The 26103-nt window shown below is 41.2% G+C and overlaps 2 protein-coding genes across 4 annotated transcripts in view; both read right to left on the bottom strand.

The window, feature by feature from the left end:
• The window catches only part of MND1 (meiotic nuclear divisions 1), a 213689-nt gene extending 200265 nt beyond the window's left edge, over positions 1-13424 (bottom strand). The window contains exon 1 of the mRNA XM_068681001.1: positions 13420-13424. Coding sequence (XP_068537102.1) covers positions 13420-13421 — 2 coding nt within the window. The 5' untranslated portion in view covers positions 13422-13424. The remainder of the gene's footprint in view (positions 1-13419) is intronic.
• FHDC1 (FH2 domain containing 1) overlaps positions 1-26103 on the bottom strand; it is a 38160-nt gene that overhangs the window by 8193 nt on the left and 3864 nt on the right. For all 3 annotated transcript variants that reach the window (XM_068680997.1, XM_068680998.1, XM_068680999.1), the window contains exons 3-11: positions 19741-19802; positions 19060-19162; positions 10254-10339; positions 10072-10172; positions 7404-7474; positions 7196-7303; positions 6238-6308; positions 3803-3920; positions 1421-1585 (exon numbers count right to left, since the gene is read on the bottom strand). In XM_068680997.1, coding sequence (XP_068537098.1) covers positions 1421-1585; positions 3803-3920; positions 6238-6308; positions 7196-7303; positions 7404-7474; positions 10072-10172; positions 10254-10339; positions 19060-19162; positions 19741-19802 — 885 coding nt within the window. The remainder of the gene's footprint in view (positions 1-1420; positions 1586-3802; positions 3921-6237; positions 6309-7195; positions 7304-7403; positions 7475-10071; positions 10173-10253; positions 10340-19059; positions 19163-19740; positions 19803-26103) is intronic.

Genomic DNA, 26103 nt, shown 5'->3' with positions numbered 1-26103 from the left:
GAAAAAACTTGCTTTTCAGGAAGAATGTCTGTGACAGGGAGCTTTCTTTCACAGGCGTGGAATTACAGAATTAATTCTTGCCTAATGCTAAAGCTTAACTTTAAATATCCCATTGTAAAGAGAAATAGTTAAAAATAGTAGTAAATAGATACTACTTTCGTCTTCCATACTAGACACAGAACGTTTTAACCTCACCCAAAACATGCTTCTGGAGATTTTATTCACAAGAAAAATCTATTTTAAGCACATAGAGCCATATTCTAAAATTGAAAAAAAAAAAAAAAGAGTTAACATACAGTTTGAAATATGTGCACTTGGCTATCGTGTGTAAGCCATCTTTTCACACTGCTGGCTGTGCTGTCCACATGTAACATTGAGCAGACCTGCAGTCTCTATTCCAAATTGTTCCGTTAAATTTGTAGGGACATAGGTAATCCACATGAAATACCTAGTAAGTAAATCTTTTCAATAGTCACAAATAAAAGACTAATTTGTCATTATTTTAGAGTGTGATTACTTACTACAGAGAGAGGAAGAGAGATCCCCATGGGACCCTGAAGTAATAGCTATTCATCAACCACTTGTAATGTGTGATTATGAATTAAATCCCCAGCCCTGAATAATTGAACACGTCCTTCATGAATGCACAAAGTCACCTCTCACTGCAATGTCTGCAATAGTTACCACCGTTTATATCTGTATAATATTCACATGCATAACTACGTGCTGCCTTGGGTGGTAAACGGTAGGTAAGCTAATGGGACAATGAGATGTTAACTGAACGTCCTCTTAGCTTGCTGTAATAAAGAACGTTCTCTCATTTCTAAACTAAAGCTTTTATGCAAAGTGCTGTCAAATGCGGATCTCATAAGGCAGAAAAAATAAATATATTTCTGGATCCATCTAATTGATGCTATTTATAAAGTCCTAAAAATTATTTGTAATGACAGGCAAACTTTTCTCAACCAAAATTGTAAACAATGCTGATATTGCTCCTTGCCTATGCTCATATTCGCATACTTGAATTATTTGGGACCAATTCAAGTATGCAGTTAGTTATATACCATATAGCAATTATCAACCTTCTCACCAAAGGAGGAGGAAGAAGCCCACCTACATGCAAGCCCTACAGGCTACCCTGACAGAACACCTCAATGGTCTGGCCAGCCTGAGCAGAAGGTGCAGAACAGAACGAGAGCTGATGAGTTGGCAGTGGGACTGCATACCGGGCTGGGCAGGATGACCATTTCCATAGCAGTTTGCTGTAGCCATTCTGGCAAATATACCAAATACCCCCAGATAGGAAGTGTCCCATAGACAGAAAACAAATAATTTAATCCACCTGGTCAGCATTTATTTCAAACGAGTGAGAATCGCATTCAGTGCTTAACAGCCTTACTGCAAGTTTAACGGTGCTTACCTTAACAGCCTTGTTGAATCTAATGCAGAAGTCCCTAAATATCTGGAAACATTCATCCAACTTCATAGTTTCTTTGTCCTCACAGAAGAAGTCAATGAGAGCGTTTCCTTCCTTTTGCAATTCCCGTTTCTGGTGTTCAAGCTCTTTTAGATGTCTTACAGCAAACTGTAGCAAAAAAACACAGTAGGGTGAACTAGATAGAAAAGTCCCAACAGGTGATGTGAATATTAAGAATTTAAGAAAACCACTTTCCATCCTAGAAGCTGTTACAGAGCCCCGGAAATTAAAACTTTGAGGGAAAACTCCTAGTAACTAAAAGAAGCTTCTTGTCATTTCAATAAATTGAGTAAGGAAGGTCAAGGAAAATGCATAAATCAAAATGTAAATTCTAGTGACAAGGATACAAACCAGGCAAAAGTTCAAAAGCCCTTGAACTGACATAGAACTTTAATTCTCAGTTGAGTAAAACCAAAGACTGTACTGGTGGACCACTTTGGAGCCCCCACAAAGCTCTCATGCCTTATTTTCCCATTTTCCTGGCAACTTTCAACTCAGTTGAAATGGGTTAGTTCTTCCTCTCTGATTTTCTCAAAAAAAAACATGAATAAATTCATGGATATACATCATATGATCCACTGCTTCCTGAGCTGACCTTAGACCACCACCAAAAAGCCTTTCATGCCAGGCAGGTAAGGAAATACATATACTACAAATGTATTTTATGACATCCAGAAATCATCCCTGTAAAGTAGTTCTTTGAGTCAGAAGTGTAGAGCTATACAGACTTGGTTGGAGTGGATTGTTGGAAAAAAGTCAGGAGGAAGACAACAAGACTGTAGTTAGACTTTGAGCAGCAGAACTACTTAAAAGAATTTCAGAAGTTGCTCCTCTGTCTCTCTGATCTACATCACCAGCCATTCACTCCCATCCTTGCACAGTCCCACATCTGAGAACACATCTGACTCAAAGTAATGTGGGGAGAAAATTAATTTCCAGACAAATCTATTCTGACACTGTCCACCTCATGATCACCTAAATACTTCTTGTACTGCAGCACTGGAGTGTGAACAGGCAGCTGGAGGTACTGGTGACCATTTAAGACAACCCCACCTGCCAGAAAGCTACTTGCCAAATGATGCCAGTAGGGTGGGAACAAATCTGACTTGTTAGTGTTCAGAAAAAAAAAAAAGCTGGATAGAAGATAAACTGGACAATTGACAAGAGCATACATAGAAAATTAGTTCCTCCCACATATTTCAGTAATTTATTCATGAGGATGAGATAATGAAGGCTGACTTTCAATCAGCTTGGTTATCATCTGCAATTTAAAAACAAAAACCGGAAGTGTTTGTGTAAGGTATGTATTTGTAAAATTATTTTTTTTCCCAACATTTTTTTGGAATGTGGCCTAAACAAGGTTGTAGCGTTACGTAAAACCATCTATTAAATTAAAAAAAAATTCCCAAACATGTCAGAACAGAACATTAAAGAGTCTGGGTGCAATGGATAAAAGCCAATATTTCAGAGTGAATGAGGACAGCTATTTCAATCTTGACCCGCCTCTTTCTTCATCAGCTTCACATCTCCTGTAAAACTACAGGACTATTAACTACACTTGCAAGTTGAAAATCAGCGTGGGTTAAGTTCCAGTTCCAACGCCTGCTTTTTCACTTTTAATAACTATCTATAGCATGAAACAGAAAAAACGTTTAATTGAAGTATAATACATATTTCTCCAGGCATCACCCGGAAAATACCAAGAACTTTGCATCAAAGCTAAGCGCTCTGCTTCAAAGTGAAGTGCTATACACATTCATGCTTATGAAGTCACTGCGATAGGAAAAAAGAAAAGGAGAGCCTACCAAGAAGAAATGGTACGGCTTAGAATGATACACTCTGTGTGAAGGGCAAATTAGTACAGAAAACAGCCCCTTAGCATGCAAGCTGCTAACAATATCTCCCCAGTCACCTAACAGTCAGGATTAATATGCATAGCACAGCCTCAGCAAAAACTGGCATGATCCAATATAACGTCACAGCTGCCCAAAGTGTAGTATCTGTGTGTTAAGTACAAAACCAGAGATCAGTCCCAATTGTCTTATATTTTAACTACAGATCTCCAACAGTGATTTCACAGGCATCAAACACGCTTGCCTAACAAGCCTCAGCCAACGTACACTCAACATCCCTCCTAGTAAAAATACAGTCTTTCCAGCACTCTCGACAAACAGCATATATTTGGAACATCTTCGTACAACTGACAGAGTAGGCATATCGAAACAATGCTTCACTTTATTAACTTGTCCACGCAAATTACACTGAGCTGAGGAATGCTACTGCATTCAGGTGATAACAACGCATGAACACAGATATCCTACAAACCTGCAGAAAGCTTTCCATCTGGTAAAAGAGTTTCGGGTCTCGTCGAATGCTGTCTTTAACAGATCTTGCTTTGAAAGACAGTGACTGAAGCTCTGCTTCTAAATTATCAATGGATAACCTAAAAAAATGCATATACAGAGAATACTTATCAGTGAGAAAGAGTTGCCCCTAGGTTAGCCACAATATGCATCAAAAATGGATGTTTAACACGAGGTGCAAGCTGGCTTTTAAACAAGACCTGCCTGTTCAGGAAATATTTCCAGAGTATAAATCGAAAGTTAGGAGAGAGATAAGCACATTTCTTCTTATTTGCAAACTGAAAAGATTCCCATGGGGTGTGGTTTCACAATTAACTCGAGCCAGTCCTACCCAGCCTTACCACCTGAAAGTGCAATGCCACCCTGCCCAAGCGCTCCTTTTTTCTCCCTGTGGCCTGTGCTAGCACTCATCTTCTAAATACAGCCATATCTGCGAACTGAAAATTAACCCAAAGAAAGGTAAAACAATTTGCTTCCAGATGGATCATTTCCTTGGTCCATCTTTTTACGTTACTGTTTAAGTGCCAAAGCTGGCACAAAAAGGGGTCAGAAGGGACTGTCAGCCAGGACTGCCCATTTTGGCAATAACATGAGGCATCATGAAATTGCATGTTATGTTCTTCTAAGTTGTCACAGCAATGTAGCCCACACAGTCTCGACCCAGCAGTTGTAACATTTCATCCTTCTACCACATACCAGCAGCAGAGCTGCTCCTGTTTTTAAGCAAAAGGAACTCAGCAAATGTAAGATCACAGGAAAGAGCTCTCATCTGATGTAATCTAAGTCTTATCCTGGGAGAGGCACTTTCCATACGATGGGAGCTTCCACCCAAATCCCTCAGTCACTTTGAGGGTAAACACTCCTAAAGCCACGACATTTCCTTCACAAGCAAACTGAGCTCTGTCTGGAGTTGAAGCACCACTATTTCCAAAACGGTAAAAATTAACAACTGCACATATGCTTGTAAACTACCCTTAATTCACCAACAGACAGACTTCAACACAGTAAGGCTGAAGACGTGTGGCAGACTGACTGATGGCACATGGCAGAACATGGTGACAGCACGTATAAATGAATATAATGTGCGTTGTGTTTTCTCTGCTTACTTCATCTCCAAAGGTTAGCTCCCTGCTCTGGGAAGATCATGGGTGTTTTTGCAAATGAGAAGAGGTGTACATGATACAGGCTATATTTTTCTGCCTGTGAAAGAGGAGGATGAAGGACTACAAGGAAAGAAGGTGAGATAAAAAAACAAGGTACATAATGGCGGTTGTTTTAACATGCTCTAATTGGAAGGATTTATGAGCAACTTGTACATGACAGTTGTCTCTAATAATGATTTTCCTCACACCCAATGGTAGGACATGTATTTCATTTTGTTTCATTTTCCTGTAGAGTACATTTCACGAATAGATTTCAGCAAGAGTTATAACAGAAGATTTTCAGCATTGACAAATGTGATCAAAGTACCAAACGGCTTGAAAAATATCACCAGTTTTCAGATTCTGCCTGTTCCCCTGTAGTTTGCCAGGGGGCTTGGATGCCGAGGGAAGCTACATTCCCCAGCAGGCCACGAGGCAGACTGCCAAGAAGGTGTGTGAGTTGGATGGCAGAGAGCCACACAGGTGGTCCATCAAAAATTTTCTGATTAACTCCATGGCCACTCCTTTCTTCAGAAGATTTCAGAGTCCTTTGCAGACATGACTTAATTCTGCATCAGATATAAGAGCTTGGATCCGTTTTACAGCTGGGAAAATAATGTAAATAGATTGCCCAAAGCTCAAGGAGCAAGGAAGTAGCAAAACTGGGAGTAGAACTCCAGGATCGCTAGCTTCCAGGTTTGTGCTTCAGATCGCAACATCTCACAAAGGCAGGTACAGTTATCAAGGTATGAATCAGGTTCAGTTTAAAATTATGCAGCTAGAGATGTTGAGATGAAAACACAGAGCCCCAAATCCTTCAGATTTTCCACCTGACAGAAATGGAGAAGCAAACCAAGTATCAAAACACATCTAAGAGAAGCCATGGCCAGCACTTGTATCTGGAACCACACTTGGAAGAGCACTGAACAGAGACAGATGAAAATTGGTTTAAAGAAAAACATTAATGTGCTTTAGCATGATCTCTTAAAAGTAGCATCCATGCGCATGGTATTTGACAGAGACGAAACTACAAAACACTTCTGGAGACTGTGTCATAAAAAACCTTACACCTGAAGGCACATTGCAGGCATATTTCTGCTAGCAAATGGAAATGCAGCCCTCAAAGCTATAGTAAACATTCGTAAAGATCTCAGTTTTTGTGCCAAGACTTCTCTGAATGAGCCTCATTGCTGCACAAATAAAAAAGTTCCAAGTCACAGTCTAACCCTAAGTTCTCAGTTTTCTTTTGGCTTACCTGGCAGCATCATGAACATCCCTAATTTTTTCTGAAAAGTTGAGAAGAGCAGCATCTTTCTTTTGGGCTTCCTGAAGCAAACAGAACAAAACCAAAACACACACAACCCATTAACATTCCATTACTAGGCCAAAGTACCTAAATCCAACAGCTCTAAAGCCTCTGGGAGGGCATTTAAAGTTTTGTCTCCTGCACTGTTTTCCTTCCTGTGCAATCCTAACACAATTGAGCAGAGGACACCACTTAAAAGAAAAGCAGGGAGAACTAGAAACATTAAACAAGAGCTTCCATTTCACAGTCCACAACTATAGCTGCTTATACCAGTGAACCCAAGTCACATTAATAGGGAATGCTAGGGAAAGAACAATTTACTGATGCCTATTGTTTGAGCAGATACAATGTTTCCTGCACAAACATCAATTAATGCCCCATTGTTTGCTGACTAGAAATCTGTTAAGCCAGTTTGTACACAGATAACTAAAGGCACATATGGAAGCATTTAAATTCCCTCTCTTCTAAAATCAAAAAGTTTGAAAGGAAGGAAAAATAACTAAAAAAGTGTCTGCTGCAGCTTTAAAAATACTTGTCAGTCACCAAAGGTAGGAAAAAAAAAGAAAATAAACAGAAACATGTTGATGAAAAGATTCAGTAGGATGATTAAAAGAGTACTTAACAAAAAAAAAAGTCACTTCTACATTGTAAGAATTCAGGACAGTAAGAGATAAGCTACAGTAAGAAAGTTAGATGAAGGTAAGCATGAGATTAAAAAATCAAGCTTTCCATGGATTTCTGGATAGGGTGACCAGAGATAGAAAAAATAGTGAACTTTGTGTAAGGAGGAGAAAAGAAGAGGATCAAAGCCTTAAACAAGCCACTTTTTCTGAGAGACATGGCTCCTTATATTGTCAATCATCTATGGCTTTAGGTTTGCATCAGTTACAAAATAGCTTTTATATACCAGAGCAACAAAATGCAGCAGGCTCATCCCAGGTTTGTTTGCTTTTGTGTCCGCCAGCTTGAGCAGCGACGACAGTTTAAATCCAACAGCATTGCCAGCATAACCTCCCTAAAAAGAAGGAAACAGCTGAGGTGCGTGGCATAAATGGACTGCAATACTAACAATGAAGTTTGGTTGATCAGCCGTCCCCATTTTAGATGTCACTTACCGCATTCATAATATTCCCAGCCTGGAGGACCAAGTGCAATATGGAATGCAGCTCCTCACAAGTCATTAACTCTGTAAGGAGCAGAAAATTGCTGTCTAATAATTGTTTACAAATACACACACACTTAACAAACTGCTCTTCACATCAAGCTTTTAAAGATACTGATTTTTATTTTAACAAGAAACTACAGTGAATTGAAAGGTCATGGGAAAAAAAAGGTCCTATATAATTCAAAGTCACAAGCACAGTTGGCAAACCTCAAGTATATGTTCAGACTTCAGCTTTGCAAGTGTAGTATTTCCAAGGCAACCCCCAGTAGCTCACAAAACATTTGGGGCCTGATCCTGCAATGTGCAAAGTATCTTATGCAAGTGTCCTCACAACCTGCTAAATTCAGTGTGAGGCAAATGTTCTGCACCTCGCAGGATCCATTGCCATCTGTCAGGATAGGATTTTTGAACAATTATTCTTTTTAGGGAGATTTAGCCATCAGGCCTGAGAAGACATCAGACAATGTTTTAATTTTCCATTCTTATCTCACTCCCATTATGAATCACTATTTTATTTCTATATAATCACCAACTCAGAGTGGCATTTGTTTTACCTCAGTGACATCAAAGACGATTAGCAAAGTTCTATTCCATTTGACTCTTTGCTTCACACTGAATATAACTGCCACTTAAAGCTTTTCCATCACGGAAGCTTGCTTTGTACACATGCCCTTTTTGCAAAATGCACAGTAGTGTTCTGAGTTCGTACATGTACACCTCTTCACCCACCCCACACATGAACAGAAAACAACACGTGTTTAAAAGTCACTGAGCATAGCACCTTAGAAATAAAGGCATGGGAATTCAAAATTGCTAAGAGTTAATAAATTAACATTACACAAATGGCACAGTAAACCAAGTAACTGCAAATTCGCAAGTCACCTATAAGGCAAGAAAATCAATGTGAGCTGTTTTTAATGTAAGGTACTAATAAAAGGTGGAATCCTTTCGATTGCAGTATAAATACTTTTAAAAACTATTTCGTTTCAAAGTTCAAATTCTGAAATTTACCCCACATTTAACTGCTTAACACAATGCACTAATCTATCATGCTGGAAGCAGACAGCCCTTGTATCTTTGGATTTCAGTGTTAGCAGGATAAAATCATAGAACTAATTAAGCAGTCTGAGATCTAACAAGCTATAGGTGAGGAAGTAAGGGGGAAGAAAGAGCAGGGAATACAAAAGAGAATACTGGATTTCATAAGGCCAAGGAGAGAAAGCAACATCTGAAGTTTTTGCATACTAAGAGCCTGCTTAGCGTCACTACGAGATACATCCATTTGTAGGCGAGATGAGAATCCACCAAGCTATTTAGACCATCCTAAGCCTTAGTGGTTATCAGCGTTAGGATTTAAGTAAATATTCTCGCAGCTTAATTACAAGGAAAGAAACAGAGTAGATGGGTATAGAAAAGTAGACAGAATTCCTAAACAACTTCAGGCTATCAACAAGCCCTCAAGTGAAAAGACCAAATGGAGAGGAGCACATGACACAACTGGACTGAAGACAGGGAAGCTCAGTCTGATTTGCATGACTGGCCTGGTGCAGGATCTGGAGACTAAAGTGTCTCCTCTGGAGGGAAAGAATTCATCAGAAAGGTCCTGGGTGAAGGACATGAAGGACAATAGGGCGCGGCTGCTTTTATACATAACATATTCCCCTCACCTATGTCTGTTGCTCAAAACAAAGAGCAATGATTTCAAAGAGCTCCCAATAAAAGGCCAAACTCAAACCTCAGCTTAAAGTAAGGGACATTTTCCTGAGTCAGGAAGGACCAGTTCAATCCCCACAGTTGGGAAGAACACACCAGACTTTTCTCCCTTTTCCTTCACTAAAAATTACTATCCTAAGCGCTGGTGCTCATATTTGAATATTTTGACTACTGTGCCTTTTTATCCCACTAGAAGCAGTCTAGACAGTGCTCCAGTAGTCTGTCAGAAAATTTACCAGCATGAAGCAGGACTTTCATACTGAGAAAAAGGACAAATAGGTACTCAAGGCATTTGAAAGTGTCAGCATTAATGTTAAATTAAACTAGGACATCAGTTATTTTCCCACAGAGCAGAAGATACCAGATTAGCTTAAGAATAGCCAGTCGTAGTATTTCAAAGCTTGTGAAATGTAGAGAACATGAAACAGAATTACATCTCCACAGTAAAGATTTTAGCCTCTCAGTACTGCCACCTCAAAAGGCAGCTGCACATAGGGAAATCTGAAAGCTCTACAGTGATTTTCTATATAGATCTCTGAAAATGAGCAAAATGTTTAACAATGGGATTCGATCACAGCAACAGTGATACACGAAAGAGTGAACTGTATTCAAATGACAAGGATTTGTCCTAATTTGATCATGAACACCTGTGCTTGCGTCAGCTTAGGATACGCTGTTTGTAGGCTTTGGTCATGAACTCATTGGTAGTGTGTCCAAGTCTCCAGATTTTTGATTTTGGAAGCAAAGATTCACCAGACACACCCTGATGGCATTTGTCAGAGGGGAGTTAGCTTCCTTTTAATAGTGAAGGTACCTGAAATTCAAGCTCTGGTCTTCATAATGCAAACTAATTAACATGCTAACAAAAACAAGAGTATTATACATGTCCCAACATGCTTAATTACCTTTTGTTGCCCGTCTTATAATTTTCATGTCATCCTGCAGAGAAGCACAGGAGGGTGAGAACTCCCTCTCTAACACCATGGCTTCAATCCTAAGAGCGTAACTGGAGCAGACAAACAAACAGGTTTAGAACTGACAGCCAAAAAGAACCATCATGAACAGAATAAACCTACTATCTCCTTACTTTGGCACCTGGATTAGTAAATACATGAAGGAATCAGCTTGAGACAGTTTTGATACATCTCCATCAAAGGCTTTTAATTTCTTTACCTAGAAAAGAGAAAAAAACACTAGCAAAGAATTTTATTGAAGATCAAGATTAACTTGATTCTGGAAGGAAACACCCTGAAAAACAGTAAATTTAACAGGAGTTAAAGAGTTCACTCAGTGGCTAAACAGATTTAGAGCCTTGGGATTTGGGCACATGCCAACCAGAAAATAAAACCATTAACACCACTTTTCTCCCCAAAGCCTAGCTACAAAATCCAATGGAAAAAACATGGTACCATCACTCTATCTCCTCCGCTCCCTGTCCCCAACTACTCCCTCACACATGTTCAGTCGGTGTTTAAAAAACAACAAAATTGGCCTCATCATTATGTCTAGAATAACACTGTTCCAGTTTCCCTGTGAGAATCAGTTCTTCTCTTTCTCACTGGTCCATTTGCCATTCTCCAACTAAATTTTTGTTCTGCCAGGAAACAGCTGCTTAAGTGATGATCTGAAAAATGATCCTCAACCTTTCAACAACTACGATACACACTTAGGCATAACCTCAAGTACTGGGTGTAGTTTAAAGTTAACTGTGTTCAGCATTTTCAGCATAAGACTGCCTAAGTCTCTTTGGCACTGCCTAAGTCTCTTTTTTTTCCAGATACTTGCTTCAACTGTTGCCTCTAAAACTCTCTTAAGGGGTAAAACCTAATGCTCGAGTTTATTTTTTTTCATTCATATGACATAGTTTAAAGATAAATGCAAGGTTGCATTTTTAAGTTACTTGTGGTCAGTATTTTGAGACAGCGTTTATGTGTAAAGGAACTATCACTGCATTCATTTTGTCAATCTTCCTTCCCAGCTCCACCAAAATCCATATATTTGCATGATCTGCAAGCCACTGATCTGCCCACATACTTAGTATATGTTTATACAGAAGAAAGGGAAAATACATGCACATACACTTAAGTATAACTGGAATTTCTTCCACATTTCCCAACACAGCAATTGTGTCCAAAAGCAGAGCTCACTCACAATTATGCTATTTCTTCATTCAACCAACAAGTTCACATCCAGTATCAGTTGTACACTTCCACTGATTTAAACACTACCCATCAGCCTTCCCTTTTATGACATTACACTTAAGGCCCATTCATAACCACATTTACACAGCTGCTTTTCAGTTTTAGGAAGCTTGTTAAGATATCATGGAAAGAGACACACTCCATCAGGGCATCAACAGTTTTCAGGCTGCCAGGAATTAACAAGATATCCATGAGTTCTAGATTATTTTTTTTTTTTTTTATATTGTTGCTGTTGTTTGTGGCTGTTTTTTAATTTTGATTTCACATTGTAAAAAAAAAAAAAAAAAAAAAGAGCAGTACTGATTTATAGTGAAAGACAACACAGGTTATGCTAAATCAGGGATTTAAAAAAAAATATCTGCACTTGCAGAATAAAAGGATTCTTAAATCACTTTTTCTGCTTCATTCCCATTCTTTCTTGTCCATACCATACAATACAGAGGTGTTGAAAGCACATTAGTAAAGAGAAAACAAAAATTGGAAATTAAACCCAGAATAACAAAGCTTCCTTTTCAAATTTCAAACCAACAACAAAACAAACCAATATAAAAACTTCTGCCAGAAAGAGAATTCCAAGCAAAAAAGCATTTTTTATTCAGACTATCTAACTCAATGTCCTAACCTGCCATTTAGCTCAAGATATTCGGACAAAAGCTCCTTCTAAAGACAAACTGCATACCATTTATTTGAGGCCTGAGAAAACTCCTAATTTACAGAGTCATTCAAGAAGTCTGCCAACAAAAAACAGGAAAGACCAGACTCGACACTCCTGATATTTCTAAGGTGTTAAAACAAGCAAGAAACAAAACCCAAATAAACACTTTTTCCCCCCTACATCATGAAGTGGGGGGCGGGAGACAGTAAATATCTCAGGCAGTCTTTGCAGGTGGTTCTTTAACCTTCCCAAAACATAGCGGTCTACTTTCTAAGCAACAAAACCTGCAAATTCTCCAACTTTGTTTCAGTATATTGCAAACATCAGTTTGCCTATAAAGGACACAGGCATTCAGATTTTCATGGGGGGAAAAAACCCACCACCACCAACAAAAAAACAACAAAAGCAGCACACCACTGCCACCCACAAATCACCAAGATGAAGATCATGTAACCACAGGCATTTAAAGAAAGATGCAATTTTAAGACTTAAATGCACAAAAAGTGAAGAACAAAGCCTGAGATACTCATACAAATAATAACTTATGCTGCCTGAACTACATTTAAATGTAGCGCTGTAAGCAGAATCAATGTTACTTATGTGGAGTGTTAATGCTGCAATGTGAATTTTGCTTCCCTGGGAGCCGAACGTTTCAAAACTTTTTGTGGACGCTGGATGAAATCCACTTTCTCCCACCCTGTACCAGGAAAAATGCCTGGAGTGGTACAAGGGCGTCAAAACCCCAGAATTCACCCAGAGGAGTTTTCCTGTACAAGCAAAACAGAAGACATTCACCTGGCTGCTTTCTGATGGGTAGGATGGGCTGTGAATGTCACAATGCAAAAATTTGGGGCAGTTGCCAGCCCAAAAGAGAGTCTGTGTAATGATCCTTAAAATAAAGATGTTCTCACAGCATGGCTACGCTTTTTCCATCCCACATCAGCCATCTTAAACGCCGCTGTCTTTGCCCTAGATGTCCAAAACTACCTTTATAAGGAATAACAAAGAATCTTCACTAACAAGCCCCAAACCCAAGCAAGGTAGAGGACAGTGACCCACTCCACAAAAACACAAACAGGGAAGAGTTACGAGGTCCCTTTTGTCCTACAATTCAGCACCTCATAGCCTGGTTCCCTTTGTGAATTTCAGTTTTCCAGACAGGAGGCTGAATCCCATGTTAACCCTGTCTTAAAACTGGAAATACTCTGGGGAATGGCTAAGGACAACACCTCAATGAAGTTACAACACCACCTGCATGTGCATTCCCTCTTTGTTACTCAATTCACAACTGAAAAAGTCCCTTTCTCCCATCACGAAGCAGAAATAAAAGTTACTTGTTTGACACTCCCTATAAACTGAACTAACAGCTTCTATACACCAAAGCTCAGAAGTTTTGGATGGCTGCCCCTACGTGTTCCAGGGCTACTCAGAAGCCCATGGGAGAGGCCTCTTCTCTCTACAGCCACGTTGCCTCAGTCTTGCTAACGAGAACCAACAACCTCCAGCACTCCTACAAGTGGGAGTCCAACCAAAACACCCAACGCAGCCAGGAATTGCAAAGAAACTACGGGCACTGTCAACAATGGTTGCTATTAATCATGTGAGAAGATACAATAGATAGGTTTATAATTAGTCTGAGAACACAAAAGAGCTTAAAAAAACGTGGTTTATTTTAAAATCACAATGAATAACTCAAACATTTCCAGCCTTGACCTCCTCTCTCCAAGCATAACAAAATCTTTTCCACAACCGCATGTAACAAGACACAGCAGCGTAATGCATACATGCAAGACAGCAGAATTGTATTGTATGCTCAGTTCTGTATTACTCAAATTGGGCACAGAGTTACTAATTTCATTTTTTCATCATATTTGTATATGGAATATGCATTTGCACTGTCCATGCATGCCCATGCACACTACATCAGATTTTAGATACTGGAGGTTCTCACATAAATAATTTGCTTCAGTTATGAAACACGGAAAGCCTGATGTTTTATTTGATTTGTGAACACTTGGACTAATTATGACTACTGCAAATATCATTCCTCACAGATAGGAGAGCTACTGCATTCCTGCCACTCAACTTCTCAGACATTTCTTGGCTACCAGCAGTACTTACTTACAGCTTCTGGGATTTTACTGGGGCGTAGAACAGATATGCTGCACTCCTAAATAGAAATCCAGGATCTCTGAAGAAGAGTATACATCAGTACACCACTCATCCTCAAATATATGTCTCTAACTAAGTACTTTCCCACGTGCCAATCAGCTAAGGCAAATATTCCCCATATTACAAATAAATAAGTAAAGCCAAGTGCAACAGTCCTGAGGAGTAAACATCTCTCTGTTGTTTGTGTATGTGGTGGGTTTTTTGTTTGTTTGTTTTTAAATATTTCCATAACATTGGAAACACTCAGAGCACTAGAGAACAACACAACTGAAAAACACCAAATCACGAGGGCGTATGGGAAAGCAGCTAATGTATTAGGTGGTGAGATACCATGGGGCACATGCTTGGGTAGTGGCAAACCTCTATCAGCTAATGGTAAACAGAAAAGGAGAAAAACCCGTAGCTAATGTAAGGGGTAAAAAAAAAGGAAGCAGAAGACGAAAGCCCTGAAGGATGGTCAGCCGTACAGAGCGCTGACTGAAGGAAGGAGGGGACAGTCGCTGTACAAACATGGTTTGCAAAGGGTAGAGCTGATAGACAGAAACAATTCCAGTAAAGCAGGTGACAGATGACTAGGGTTTTAAAACAGTAGAAGAGCAAAGGACGGGCTTGAGAGATTGTGAAGGAAGACATTGTGTTGATAACCTGGGTGTGCATGTGTGTGGGTGCGCTGATTAGTAGCATGATACGCTCTCTTCTGTATATATTTAAAAAACAAATTCTAGCTATTCTAGCTCATTAAAAACTGGACTCTCACCGCTTCTACCAGTCAGGGCCTGCTGAACAGCGTGACGATGTGCACACACAAGCAGCTAAAAGCTTCTCTGTTTTGGACAGGAACAATAAGTAAGTAACAGTTGTCAGCTGTTTTAACAGGATGCAGTTAAGAAACTTAGCTAGGAATCTGTTCAGAAGTGATGTATCAGAGAAGGCCATTGCTTCAGCCACAACAAAGGCTCCTTGGAAATCAGCATGAGCTGCAAGAGGGGTGAAGCAAAGGAGAACCCAAATAGGCATTTCTTCCTCTTACAGAGCTGCTAATCACTGTAAGGCACAAGCAGCAGGGCTTCCAAATGAGGCTTATCCAGTCAGAGAACCTATCCTACCTGTTAACAGATTTAGAAATGTTTAGACCTTCTCCTGTTCCTTTTTTCTTTTTTTAAATCCACGCTACTGTGGCTACTCTGGTGCCACTCACAGCCCTGAACTGTTGAGTGAAACACTGCAGCAAGCTGTGGGTTTGCCAGTTTCAAGAACTTGTCAAGTTTTTCAAATTAAACATTTGAGAATACCTAAACATTTTCAGTGTGACAAGAAGCCTTCACAGCAGTGCCAATATTTCAACAATGGTCTTATTCACATCGGAAAAAAAACATCCAGCAAAGAGACAGTACTTGCCATTTACACGCAACAATCCCAACAGCTTTCATAGCTGGAAGAAAAGCTAGAAAATTACTAGTACTGACACCTATTTCTGCATGTAAAGAGTTGACACAATACAGCAACGCAAAAAGAATAATCCTAAAGACAGCAGATGGTAAATTATTTGTTAGCCTGAGTCTTTAGCTTCCGTTCCCAAAAAGCTGTTCCATCTCAAAGATGCTGGAATGCCTCTCAGATGTCCGAGATAATACGGACTGAAACGGTGTAAAATGTGTGCATACGTCAAAGCAGTGACTAGGAGAATGCTGAGGTAATGTGACTATATACCATAACGCTTCTAGATAAGATTAGAGTATAAAGCCAGTGTTTATCCACACCAGATAAACTGTAAAGGTTGTTGGTCATAATGAAGGAGTGAGGCGGTCCAGAGTTGCCCTTCCTACAGCTGTGACCAGGAATGGTGTTCCTCCCACCCTGCTTTCATTTTGACGGACTAAAGGTTTATGGTACCATATAAAAGAAAGAAGAAGACATCTCCAAACATGCAGCTATCAGGGCGGAGTATATGCCCAGCACAGGGTGCCTGGACCTTATTCTAACTTGCAAGACAACTGCGCTACCGGGAAATGTAACTGCAAATAGCTGAGCTGCCGAAATGAAGGACATACAAAGGGGGAACTGCAAAAGGACAGCCAAGACAGAACACGTAACTGAATAACAACTAACTTTGTAGGAGCTGACTGCCTAGGTCTCCGCTCAGGGCAATTCTCAACCCCTACAACAACAAAGCTGGTCTTTAAAAGGATGGGAAGTATCCAAGGGTAATCCCAGAGATACCTTGCTGAGAACACGTGCAACATTCTCCAGGGACATGACAGCAGTAGGATGACATGATGACACCTTGCCAAAGCTATGTCACGTGCTATGACCACTAGATCAAAAAACAATTAGGGACTATTAAACCAAACAGGGAACACCACAAGAAATAGCACCCCTTCATCTGATATCTCCAGTGACTTCAGATTATTTGTATGTTTGTATGGTTCTGATGCCTTCCCCTTAGTAAACCGTGAATCCATATTTCAGGAGGCAACTATTCAGACTAGGAGGCAGATGATAAACTAACAAAAAAGAATAGGGCATACAAAGAGAAAAATTAATATACATTTAGGAAAAAAAAAAGCGCTGAGAAAGACAAACAACAAAATCTCTAAGGTTTCTAAAGAGATGGATTTTCTTTACTGCACTAGTATTCTAGGAGCCACAAGTAGCAAACGAGTTATTGGACTCACTCACTCTTTGAGCACTTGAAGAATGAGGACGTGAAGGCACTGAAACACTCTTCCATTATGGCAGCACCAACACACACACTCAACATATTCTCCCTGTCCCACCCCAGCTATAGCTGTGGTACTGTACAGAGCTTCCCATTCCCAGGAAGCAGTGAAAGCTCCAAGAAATGAAACAATTACAGGGAGAACAACAATGGGGAAAGGGGGTCTTTCCTTTTCCTGACCATGAGTAAAGAGATCTCTGAAGCATGGAATTCATTAAATAAAATACAAGTATTTTCACACCAAGAACAAGCTTCTTCTCTGCCTTCCCTTGGGAACAACAACAAATCTAACATCTGATGCCCCATAATTTCTAATAGTGCTCTACATCACAAAATCTCTTCCATTAATTTCTGAAGCGGCTCCTTAAAAGCACTTCTTAAGTGTTATAGTCCCGCTATCTTGATGGGTGGGCCTGTTGTCAAATCACCGAGTTGGAAATAAACAAACCTCTCAACCCTGAGCAGCACCAACTGGATCTATCTACGACGTGGCTAGCTGAGTACTGAGGACCATCTCCTGGGGATTCAGAAACTACACGCTGCTTACCAATGGTTAGCAGGAGGATGCATTTTGACTACTGTCATGCTCCAAAAGACAAAATTCAGCAATGCACATTAGACTTCGAGTGGAATTACAACACTTAAATCACACAGCAGTACGCCCTTTGAAACATTTTCAACTTGTGTTAAAATAAAAACCAAGATCTAAACCAGAAAGAGCAAAAGAAGAAAAAATACATTTCTCTCAGCTTACTGCACTCAATATACACAGTTACCTAGGAGTCACTTAAACTCCACTGTTCTCTCTGCCTGCCCAGAGAGATAAATCCCAGAAAGTTAAATTTTGTTTAAATATAGAAATGTGCACTAGAATTCAAAAAAGGGGGAGGGGGAAACAGTTTGAGCCCCCAGAACTATTTCAGAACTATTTTTACCACTTTTTTTCATATTACACATTTAAACTTGCTGATATCATCTAACTCTAAAAAAAAAAAATAACACTTTTTTTTTTTTTAAACAAGATTCCCTGCAAAAGAAGCTCAATTTAGGGTTGAATAGTCAACAGAAAAATAATGTGTGTTTTGCTAGTGACTGGATCTGAGATTTGCTGCTGCACAGAGGAAACAGAATGCTTGGACAGCATGACCTTGAAGTGGTAAAGCACGTGAGGTGAGGCTGATCACTATGTGGACGTTAACTAGCAATTTCCTGAGTTTCAGCCATCACCTTGATGTGAAACACTCAAGCAATTCCAATGGTAATTCTGTCAAGTTTGTGGTACACATTTCTCTCAAGTACGTACTAATGGGTCAGTACAAATACAAGAGCAGACAGGGAACTGTGCATCATTAAGCAGGGCTCCAGGTCAGTTGATGAAGCTTCACCTCCTAAATCACCTGATTGGGTTTGAAGGGTGGGACCATGAAGGGAGAAAGCAGCACTTGCACATAGGTCATATCATGGGCACAGAAATGGAGCAGAAGGTGCTGCTGGCGATTATATTCTCCTTTGGAGAACTGAACAATGTTAGCAAGTTGTACGGGTGCTGCACAGAGGAGCAGCCTTTCTGCCCTCCTTGGAACCCAATGACCTGGGCCAAGTCACAAGCAGATCCCAGATGCACCAAGAAGGCAGCAAACCGTGAGGGATAAGAGAGCACCAGAGGATTGACGACACTCAGCTCCCAGGCACTGCAACAGGGAAGTACGAGGCAGGTGCCAAAGAAGTGAAACAATTTGTTTGCATTAGGATATACTTTGATTTGGAGTTTCCTGACCCGCAGTGCAGAGTTCTCTGCACTGCACACAGGATGGTTCCTTTCCTTGGAAGCATGTTTATGGGATGAAAGCTCATAAGGGACATCAGAGATCAAAAATACCTTAGCAGTACTTTCTTTAAAAAGCACATTAAAGGTAGGTGAAGTTACCTGATGAGAAGGGAATGACTATGCTGCAATCTCAATGCCACATGTAAAATGAAAATTAAACCTTTGCACTCAGGGATTTCCTATCCCCTGACCTAAGGATGGTTCTGGATCCCCACCAACACCCCTTTTTTATTTTTATTTTTTGACAGCCCTTCATGTTGGGATCCCAGACAGTAGAACTCCACAGAAAAATAAGCTCCATGTAAAACCATTATTTACCTCCTCTGCTTCTGGCAACAATTTAAGAAATTCATTCAGCAATTCAGAACCATAGGGCTCACTTCTTCCATGGTAAATATCTTCAATGATGGATTCAGCAGACCTTGAAAAAACAATTGAGCATACACATTTCTAACACTTGTAGGTTGAATAGTTACAGAAATTGAAAAAAACATCACGCTTCTGTTACTGAAAGGAATTATAATGAGGTTATCCGTATCTGTGTCTGCAGCAATGTTATTCTAACATTAGTTTGAGTGATGCCTTTACTAAAAGGTAACATCAGGAGTGAATACAGATAGCATTGAAACAGCTTACTCTAAAACAAACAAACCCCCACCTCAGCTTTCTATTAATTCTTTATAACGAAGGGGGCCCAATGAAAAGCAGATCTCATGCAGTATTACATGAGATATAAGGGCTTCCTTGAACTGCACCTGAAAACTCACTACAACTAACAGCAGAAAAATCTGAATGTTTGGGGATAAGTCATAATGGCTGTCAAAACTAAGCATTATTAAACAAATTATGAAGTGTAGTTACTTATGACTAGCTTGTATAGGACTGCAAACTCCATCAGAACAGAGCACAATATACCATACATTTGATGACAACTGATATTCACTATGAATTGCACACATCTGCAGCTTGCACTAGCAGCGTGGAAAAATCAAATCTTACTTTTTGAATTGCTTGAGAAATATCCCAATGTTCATACTCCGTTTTGCATCCAAAATGGAAACCTGAGAGAGAGAACAAGAGAGATTAATCTACTAATACATAAGAGAATAGTACACAATGCAGATATCCTTCCTTAAACTGCTACAAACAGTTGTATGCACTTGCCACCAAATCACAAGCAAAATAAATAATTTCTAATCAAAGAACTAGTTTTTACCAGGGAAATGCACAGACCACCCACAACCCCTTTTCTCAAACAAAGTGTAAAAACACAGCAACACTTACAGAAGGAAGGAATAAAGTTCTATTTCATTACAAAACCAAAACATTCTTCTTGCTTATTTCACAACACTGTATCTGTAAAATGTTGCTCAAGTAATACTTTGTGCTGAGTCTGGAGGCCCCACAGATAGTTAGCAACACACTTCAAAATCCATGCATTTCAGAGGATACGTACGCAGCAACTATGAGGACAGGCTTTCCATAAGCAGAGGTCAACATGCAATACTGATTTCATTCATGTGGACTAACAGCCACGCTGATCAAATGGAAAGATAAACCAGCCAATCTTGAATCAAAACCTGAGACAGATGACATTCAAACCTGTTTCCTTGGTCTAGAATGAAAACAGAAACCCATAATAAATGGGTCTCCTCCCCTCACTGTACTTTAATGATGATTTGCTAAATCTTTGTTGTACATCTTACATGTACAATTCTGGAGATTAAGCAAAAAGGTGTTTTTTTTTTTTTTTCCCTAGCTTTTTTTGTCTAATTTTAAATAGAAACATTAGTTCTTTTCATGCTGCTTTTTCTGACTGCAATGACGTACAACTGCAAACCTGAGATGCTAGCCACAGTTCTAGAGAATCTTGTCCTGAAGGTTAAAGTTTTACCACAGCTATTTTGGTGGCAACAGCTAGAAAAGTCAGGAGGTATACAAGGACAAGAGAATTGCTTCATGCTAATAGTGCCACAATAAATCAGCTCAGTACACACAGATGTTCAGGACTGCTGTTGGACTCACATGATGTTTGAGGTTTTGGCAAGTGGAAAGGTGTCTTGACCTCTGTGACAGCGTAAGAATTGTATGTATATATAAATAAAAAGTTGGCATTGTCAAGAGATAGCCTGCAGTCAGCTGGTGATAGGGAAAATACAGGTATGGCTAATGTGCTATCCGCTGCGTACTACTGCATGCACATAGAAGACAGCCTCTTCGTATGCTGAAAAAAAAAGTGAATCAGATTCTAAAGTTTTGCAAAATCTGGGAATCTCCTCTCTCCTGAAACCAGTAAAGACCAGGAAACACAGGAAATATCAGAGTATTAGGTTTAATTAGATGACTACTAGCCTGAAACCCTTCATTTTTAGCATATGCAAAGATAAGAGGCCAGGCCATGGTTTATTCTCTCCTTATCTTAGGAGTTGAGAGGCCCCAACAGATCATTAAGGGAAAGCCCCTTAACATAGGACAGGTTCAGCTATCTCTTCTCCTGCACTATCTAATCTGTTTTCAAATGCAGGGACCTCTCACTGACCTCTTGCACTGCAGCTCCAGTCCCTAATTGCTCCGGTCACTGTGAATTCTCTGATCTCTCTCTACTGGTTTAAGTCAAGTAAGTTCTGCCATCGCGACTTTAGCTTTTGGGTTGTTTGGTTTTTTTTAAGCATTTTCAAAGACAATCTCCAGTACACCTCATTTTCAGTCATAGTTGGTAACTATTACAATAAGACTGACCATCTCCTGGGTAAACTTTAGGTTTCCGTGGCACAATTCAGATGTACATTACAACCTCAGATAAAACTAGAGATTTTTTTTAATGTCTGCACTTGAAGAAAAACAAGGGATGATAGCATATAAAGCTGCATTTGCCTTATCAGCATGACATAATACAAATATCATAGTTGTTCTTCTTTTATGTACAGGGACCTTACATGCTTTTCGCTCTGACTGTACTCTAGTTTTTCCCACTTTCTTGTTCAAGCACACCATCAAAATGCATGACTCAGTTTATGGTCATTCCTCGCCTGGTGTCCTTTTTAAGATTATCAAAAGCATTTGAAAAAGCTGTCATTACTTAACTACCTTCAAGGAGTTTCCAGACGGGAGTGTGAGGAGGAGAAAAGGGGAACCTGGCAGACACTCCATAAACACACCTCCCAGCTCTGCACAGAAGTACGGTACCTTCCACCTCCCATTCAGTAGGACCTGGCTGCATATCAGATTTAACAGCCTTAACATCTATTCACAGTGTCTACTCCTCTTCCCCACTGAGCTTTTATTCAATTTGGTCCTTGCAGAAAGCTATCTGCATGATTTCCTCCCAGGCGCTTGCTTTTTACCCTTTAAGCACTACCCCAGCTTTTCATAAAGCCTGCTTCTCTCATGTCTTCATGCACACCTTCAGTACCACTGCCAGCGCAGCACGTCCTGGATCTCTGCTTGACACCTACAAAGACACTGCAGTGCTGTGTACCACTGACATTCGTGGACTGCTGGACTCGGGAAGCAGAGAACTGAGAACAGGCTCTCCCCACTCATTGGGATCTTCCACACCAAAGAAAACCTCTTATGGTTCCTTATGATTTACTTCAGGTCCATTCAGGAGAGCTTTCTCCACTCTCATCTTCGACTCTCCTGCCAGAGAACACTATTAAAACTCTGTTTACCTTACTGTGGAAATATTACAACCTGCTCAAATGCCTTGCACCACCTCAGCAGATGCACTTTGCCAGACACGCTTGCCAGCAAATGCAAACATCCCAGCCTCACACACCTGCCATCTCCCTTCCATAAACGGTTTGATCCTTTATGGAGGACAGCTGGTCCGCTCCCAAACCCGCTAGTCACCACCACCATCTGCAAGCTGGTGTGCTTTTGAGATCTACAGCAGGAGCAGACCCTAGAGGGTAAGAACAGTGTTGGCTAACTAACATTAATCCACTGTTTTAGATGCAGCTGTGTTAAGAGAAGGGGGAAATTAGCTTGCAAATGTGTGATGATGGTAAGAGGAAATTTGCTCCTGAACCCTGACACGAATTTTCAACCAACAGTAAAGATGCAGAGGAGCGTTTTGGGAGACACAAAAGGCCTCATCTCAACCCCAAATTTGCAGTCACTGTGGAAAGGCAGCAGGAGTTTCTTGCCATGCGATGGTCAGTGAGGAGCAGGAACATGACAAGGTGAGTTTATGACAGACAAGCGAAACCAGAACATTACATGGATTCTCTGGATGAGAATAACGGGTTTTCACACAGTGGGATATAGCTCACGAATTTCAGCAAGCACGGACAGCCTGGCAGCACAGGCTCAGAGCCGGAGATTAGGAGGGACGCAGACAACATCCTGCTTCAGCTTCCAGTTCACTTTACAACCTGCTGAACACCAGGGTTGAATTCATCATTTGGGGCTCTGCTCCCTGAGTCACACACAGTGCCTGAGGAAAGGGGCACTTCAGCAGGCCGGGCAGGCCAGGCAGCAGGGCCGCCCCCTCCATCTTGCCCCTCCTGCCACACTCCTCGCCTGCTCCCTCCCCAAGGCTGGCTCTCAGCTCATTGCTTTTTTGCTGGGTCTGTTCCCTGCTGGATTAACAGGCTGAATCAGCTCTCAGGAAGGTGGAATGAGTGCTAGAGCTAGTATAGGCAAAAGAGAGAGAGGGCACGGCCAGGAGAGGGGGAAGAGACATACGCTGTTTGCCCCTTCCACCTTCCTTCTCCTGTCACAAAGCCCTCGCACGGGCTCTGCGATTCACTGCACCCCTTCACAAGCCATCCAACTCCCTAAAATGACAGAAAACCGTTCCCAATGATGCCAGTGCACATATGAGGGGAAGGGGGGACGGGAGCTGAGGAGGAAGCCAGGCCAGCTCCCTCAGCCAGCCACAAACCCTCCCACCTGCTCCAGCACCGGGCAGGCCACACCACCTCCAAAGGACGGGGAAAGTAATTTGCAGCCAGTGTGTAAACTTCGCTCTGCACCCCCTGTTTTTGAGAGACTCAAATTACGCGAAACCATAGTGGCAAATTAAGCTCTTAGTTAAGGAAACATGCTAATTAATCTCCCTTAAGGGTTTGGTGAGGGCTTGTTTATGAAAAGGAAGGCATTTGCTGTAGGAGTGAGGCTCAAACCTCAAGAGACTTCAGTTATAATAATGATGTTTAGTACTGAGCCTCCAGAACAGGGATTCAATAACCTGAGCTGAGCTCCTAAATTGCATGCATATAGCACTGCAGAGCGAGGAATTAAAAGAGAACGCAGTTCTGTCAGCTCCTACAAGACAAAACTTTTGCCAGCTGCCTCGTGATTTCATAATCACGCTGTGCAGCAGGCATGACACCCATCTCCACCAGTCTCTGCGGAGTGCCCTCAACACCGGCTGCAGGCAACCTTCAGAGCTCCTGCTGATGCCCCTGCACCGTGCGGAGGGGAGCACCTGAGCCAAAAGAGCAGTCTGTGTCCTCGCACAGGGGCGTCACTTTGGACAGATGCTGTTTTCTTCAGATTTGGACTAAGCAATTCTTGAATTTAGGCACTTGAAACTACCACAAAAATTTGCTGCTGACACACGGCGACAATTAGACCAATTCCACCACGCGAATTCGGAAGACGCAGAAGCCACAACATGGCCAGAACAGAACCTCAGCTCCCTCAGCCCTACTCCAACACCGTCTCCGCAAGGCCATGGGGATGCCATGTGCCTGTCTGCTGCAGCGAACCGAGGATACTCGTCGCAACACTGGGGTGAGCAGCAGCTGCCAGCACTGATGACAGAGAGCACAAACACTGCCCGTGCCTCCGACCTCCATCCCTTGCTGCACGATGCCTACAGTAACGCCGAGCATGTGAGCTGTTGCGTCCCGTGCTTCCGCGCCTCCAGTGACACGCAGCTCGGCAGCATTATCCCCTTCCCTCCTTACTAAGCAGCCAGTACCGCAAAGCCCATTAGCACACAAGAATTGCTCACCGCTGTCTGACACGCTCTTGCAGCGTGCTTGACAAGGAAGTTGATCGTTTTGGCACCTAAGCAGCATGATAAGCACACAGAGGCAGGTCCTGGTCCCTCTCTGCCCGCCACCTGCAGAAGCAGTGGACGGGCATCGAGCTGCCAAGGACCACGGTATCAGCTCTGGATGTGTGCAGAAGAACATTAATTGTAATAGAGTGGGAGTTTGTTTCCCTCATTTTGCAGACCCATATTTTTAATCTCCAGCATTGCTCCCCAAGATGCCCCAAGTCTCAAGCTGTACATTTGGAGCACATTGGGGCTCCCCCTGCCCCAACTGCTCTACACTAGGGGCCACATTCAGTTTATGACATTTATCATCACATTTGCTACATCCAATTCTTCACCACATGGCACTCCTGGAAGGGAGCAGGTGCTGCTTAGGAAACACGTGAGGAAGGAGCTGTGCTCATCCACATGCAGCACAGGAAGTCTACTCACTGCAATCCTGATTCAAAGATGCACATAGCCCAAAAACAGCACAGAGGTTAATCACTACCTCTGATGACAGCCTCAATTACTTCTTCCCAATGTCAGGGCTTCAGAGCCTGCAGTACTCATACCTGTTTTAAACCCCTGTTTATTCTGGGGTTTATTCCTCTTTATGCTATGTACAACGTGAACACTATCGGTGCATCACTTTGGTCTTGCTGATATTTTATTTTGATCTCTTCCAACTTCTGTAAGACACCATCAGCTTTGAGTCCCTATTTTTTCACTAAAAACTGATACATAATCACATCTGTTAACCCTGTGCCCTCTGTGTTTTGTTTACAAGCTAACATGTAAACACACACAGCTGTGATTAAATCTGCACTTCTACCCCCCAATTACTTCACAGAAAGATCACTTGAGACAATTCAGCCCAGGCTTCAAAAAGAGGCTACCTCTAAGTCAGGACTGAAGAACTAGAAAAGTTACTTCTCAGTTTACTGGAGAGTGCACCTGGAAGTGTTTCAAGTATACCTCTCAGCACCAGAACAGAAATCTGTAACAACCTTCTGTTCGAGTTGAAAAATCAAGCAGGTTATTTCTGTGTCCAGAGCAGCCATGGTAGATGCAAAAAAAAAAGTGTTCACTAGCAACATTTATGGAAGTTGAAACTTTAAAGTTATCTCAATTGAATAACAAATTCCCTTAACCAATGCATTGTATTTTATTGCCTCATTGTCATTCCGGTACTTCCCTTCTTGACGTATCTAAGACATCGGAAGTACATACAGAACATGTTAACCCTTGAGATATGACTCTCCTCCCTCCTGCCTAGTATATATTTGCATTTTGATTGTGCAATGGACACAGTGGAAGAGCTGAAGATAAAAGCTACAATGCACTGAAGTTTCACACTAAAAACTCAA

Source organism: Anas acuta, chromosome 4 (assembly GCF_963932015.1).
Source record: "Anas acuta chromosome 4, bAnaAcu1.1, whole genome shotgun sequence".
NCBI lineage: Eukaryota > Metazoa > Chordata > Aves > Anseriformes > Anatidae > Anas > Anas acuta.
This window is presented reverse-complemented; position numbering and strand designations above follow the sequence as displayed.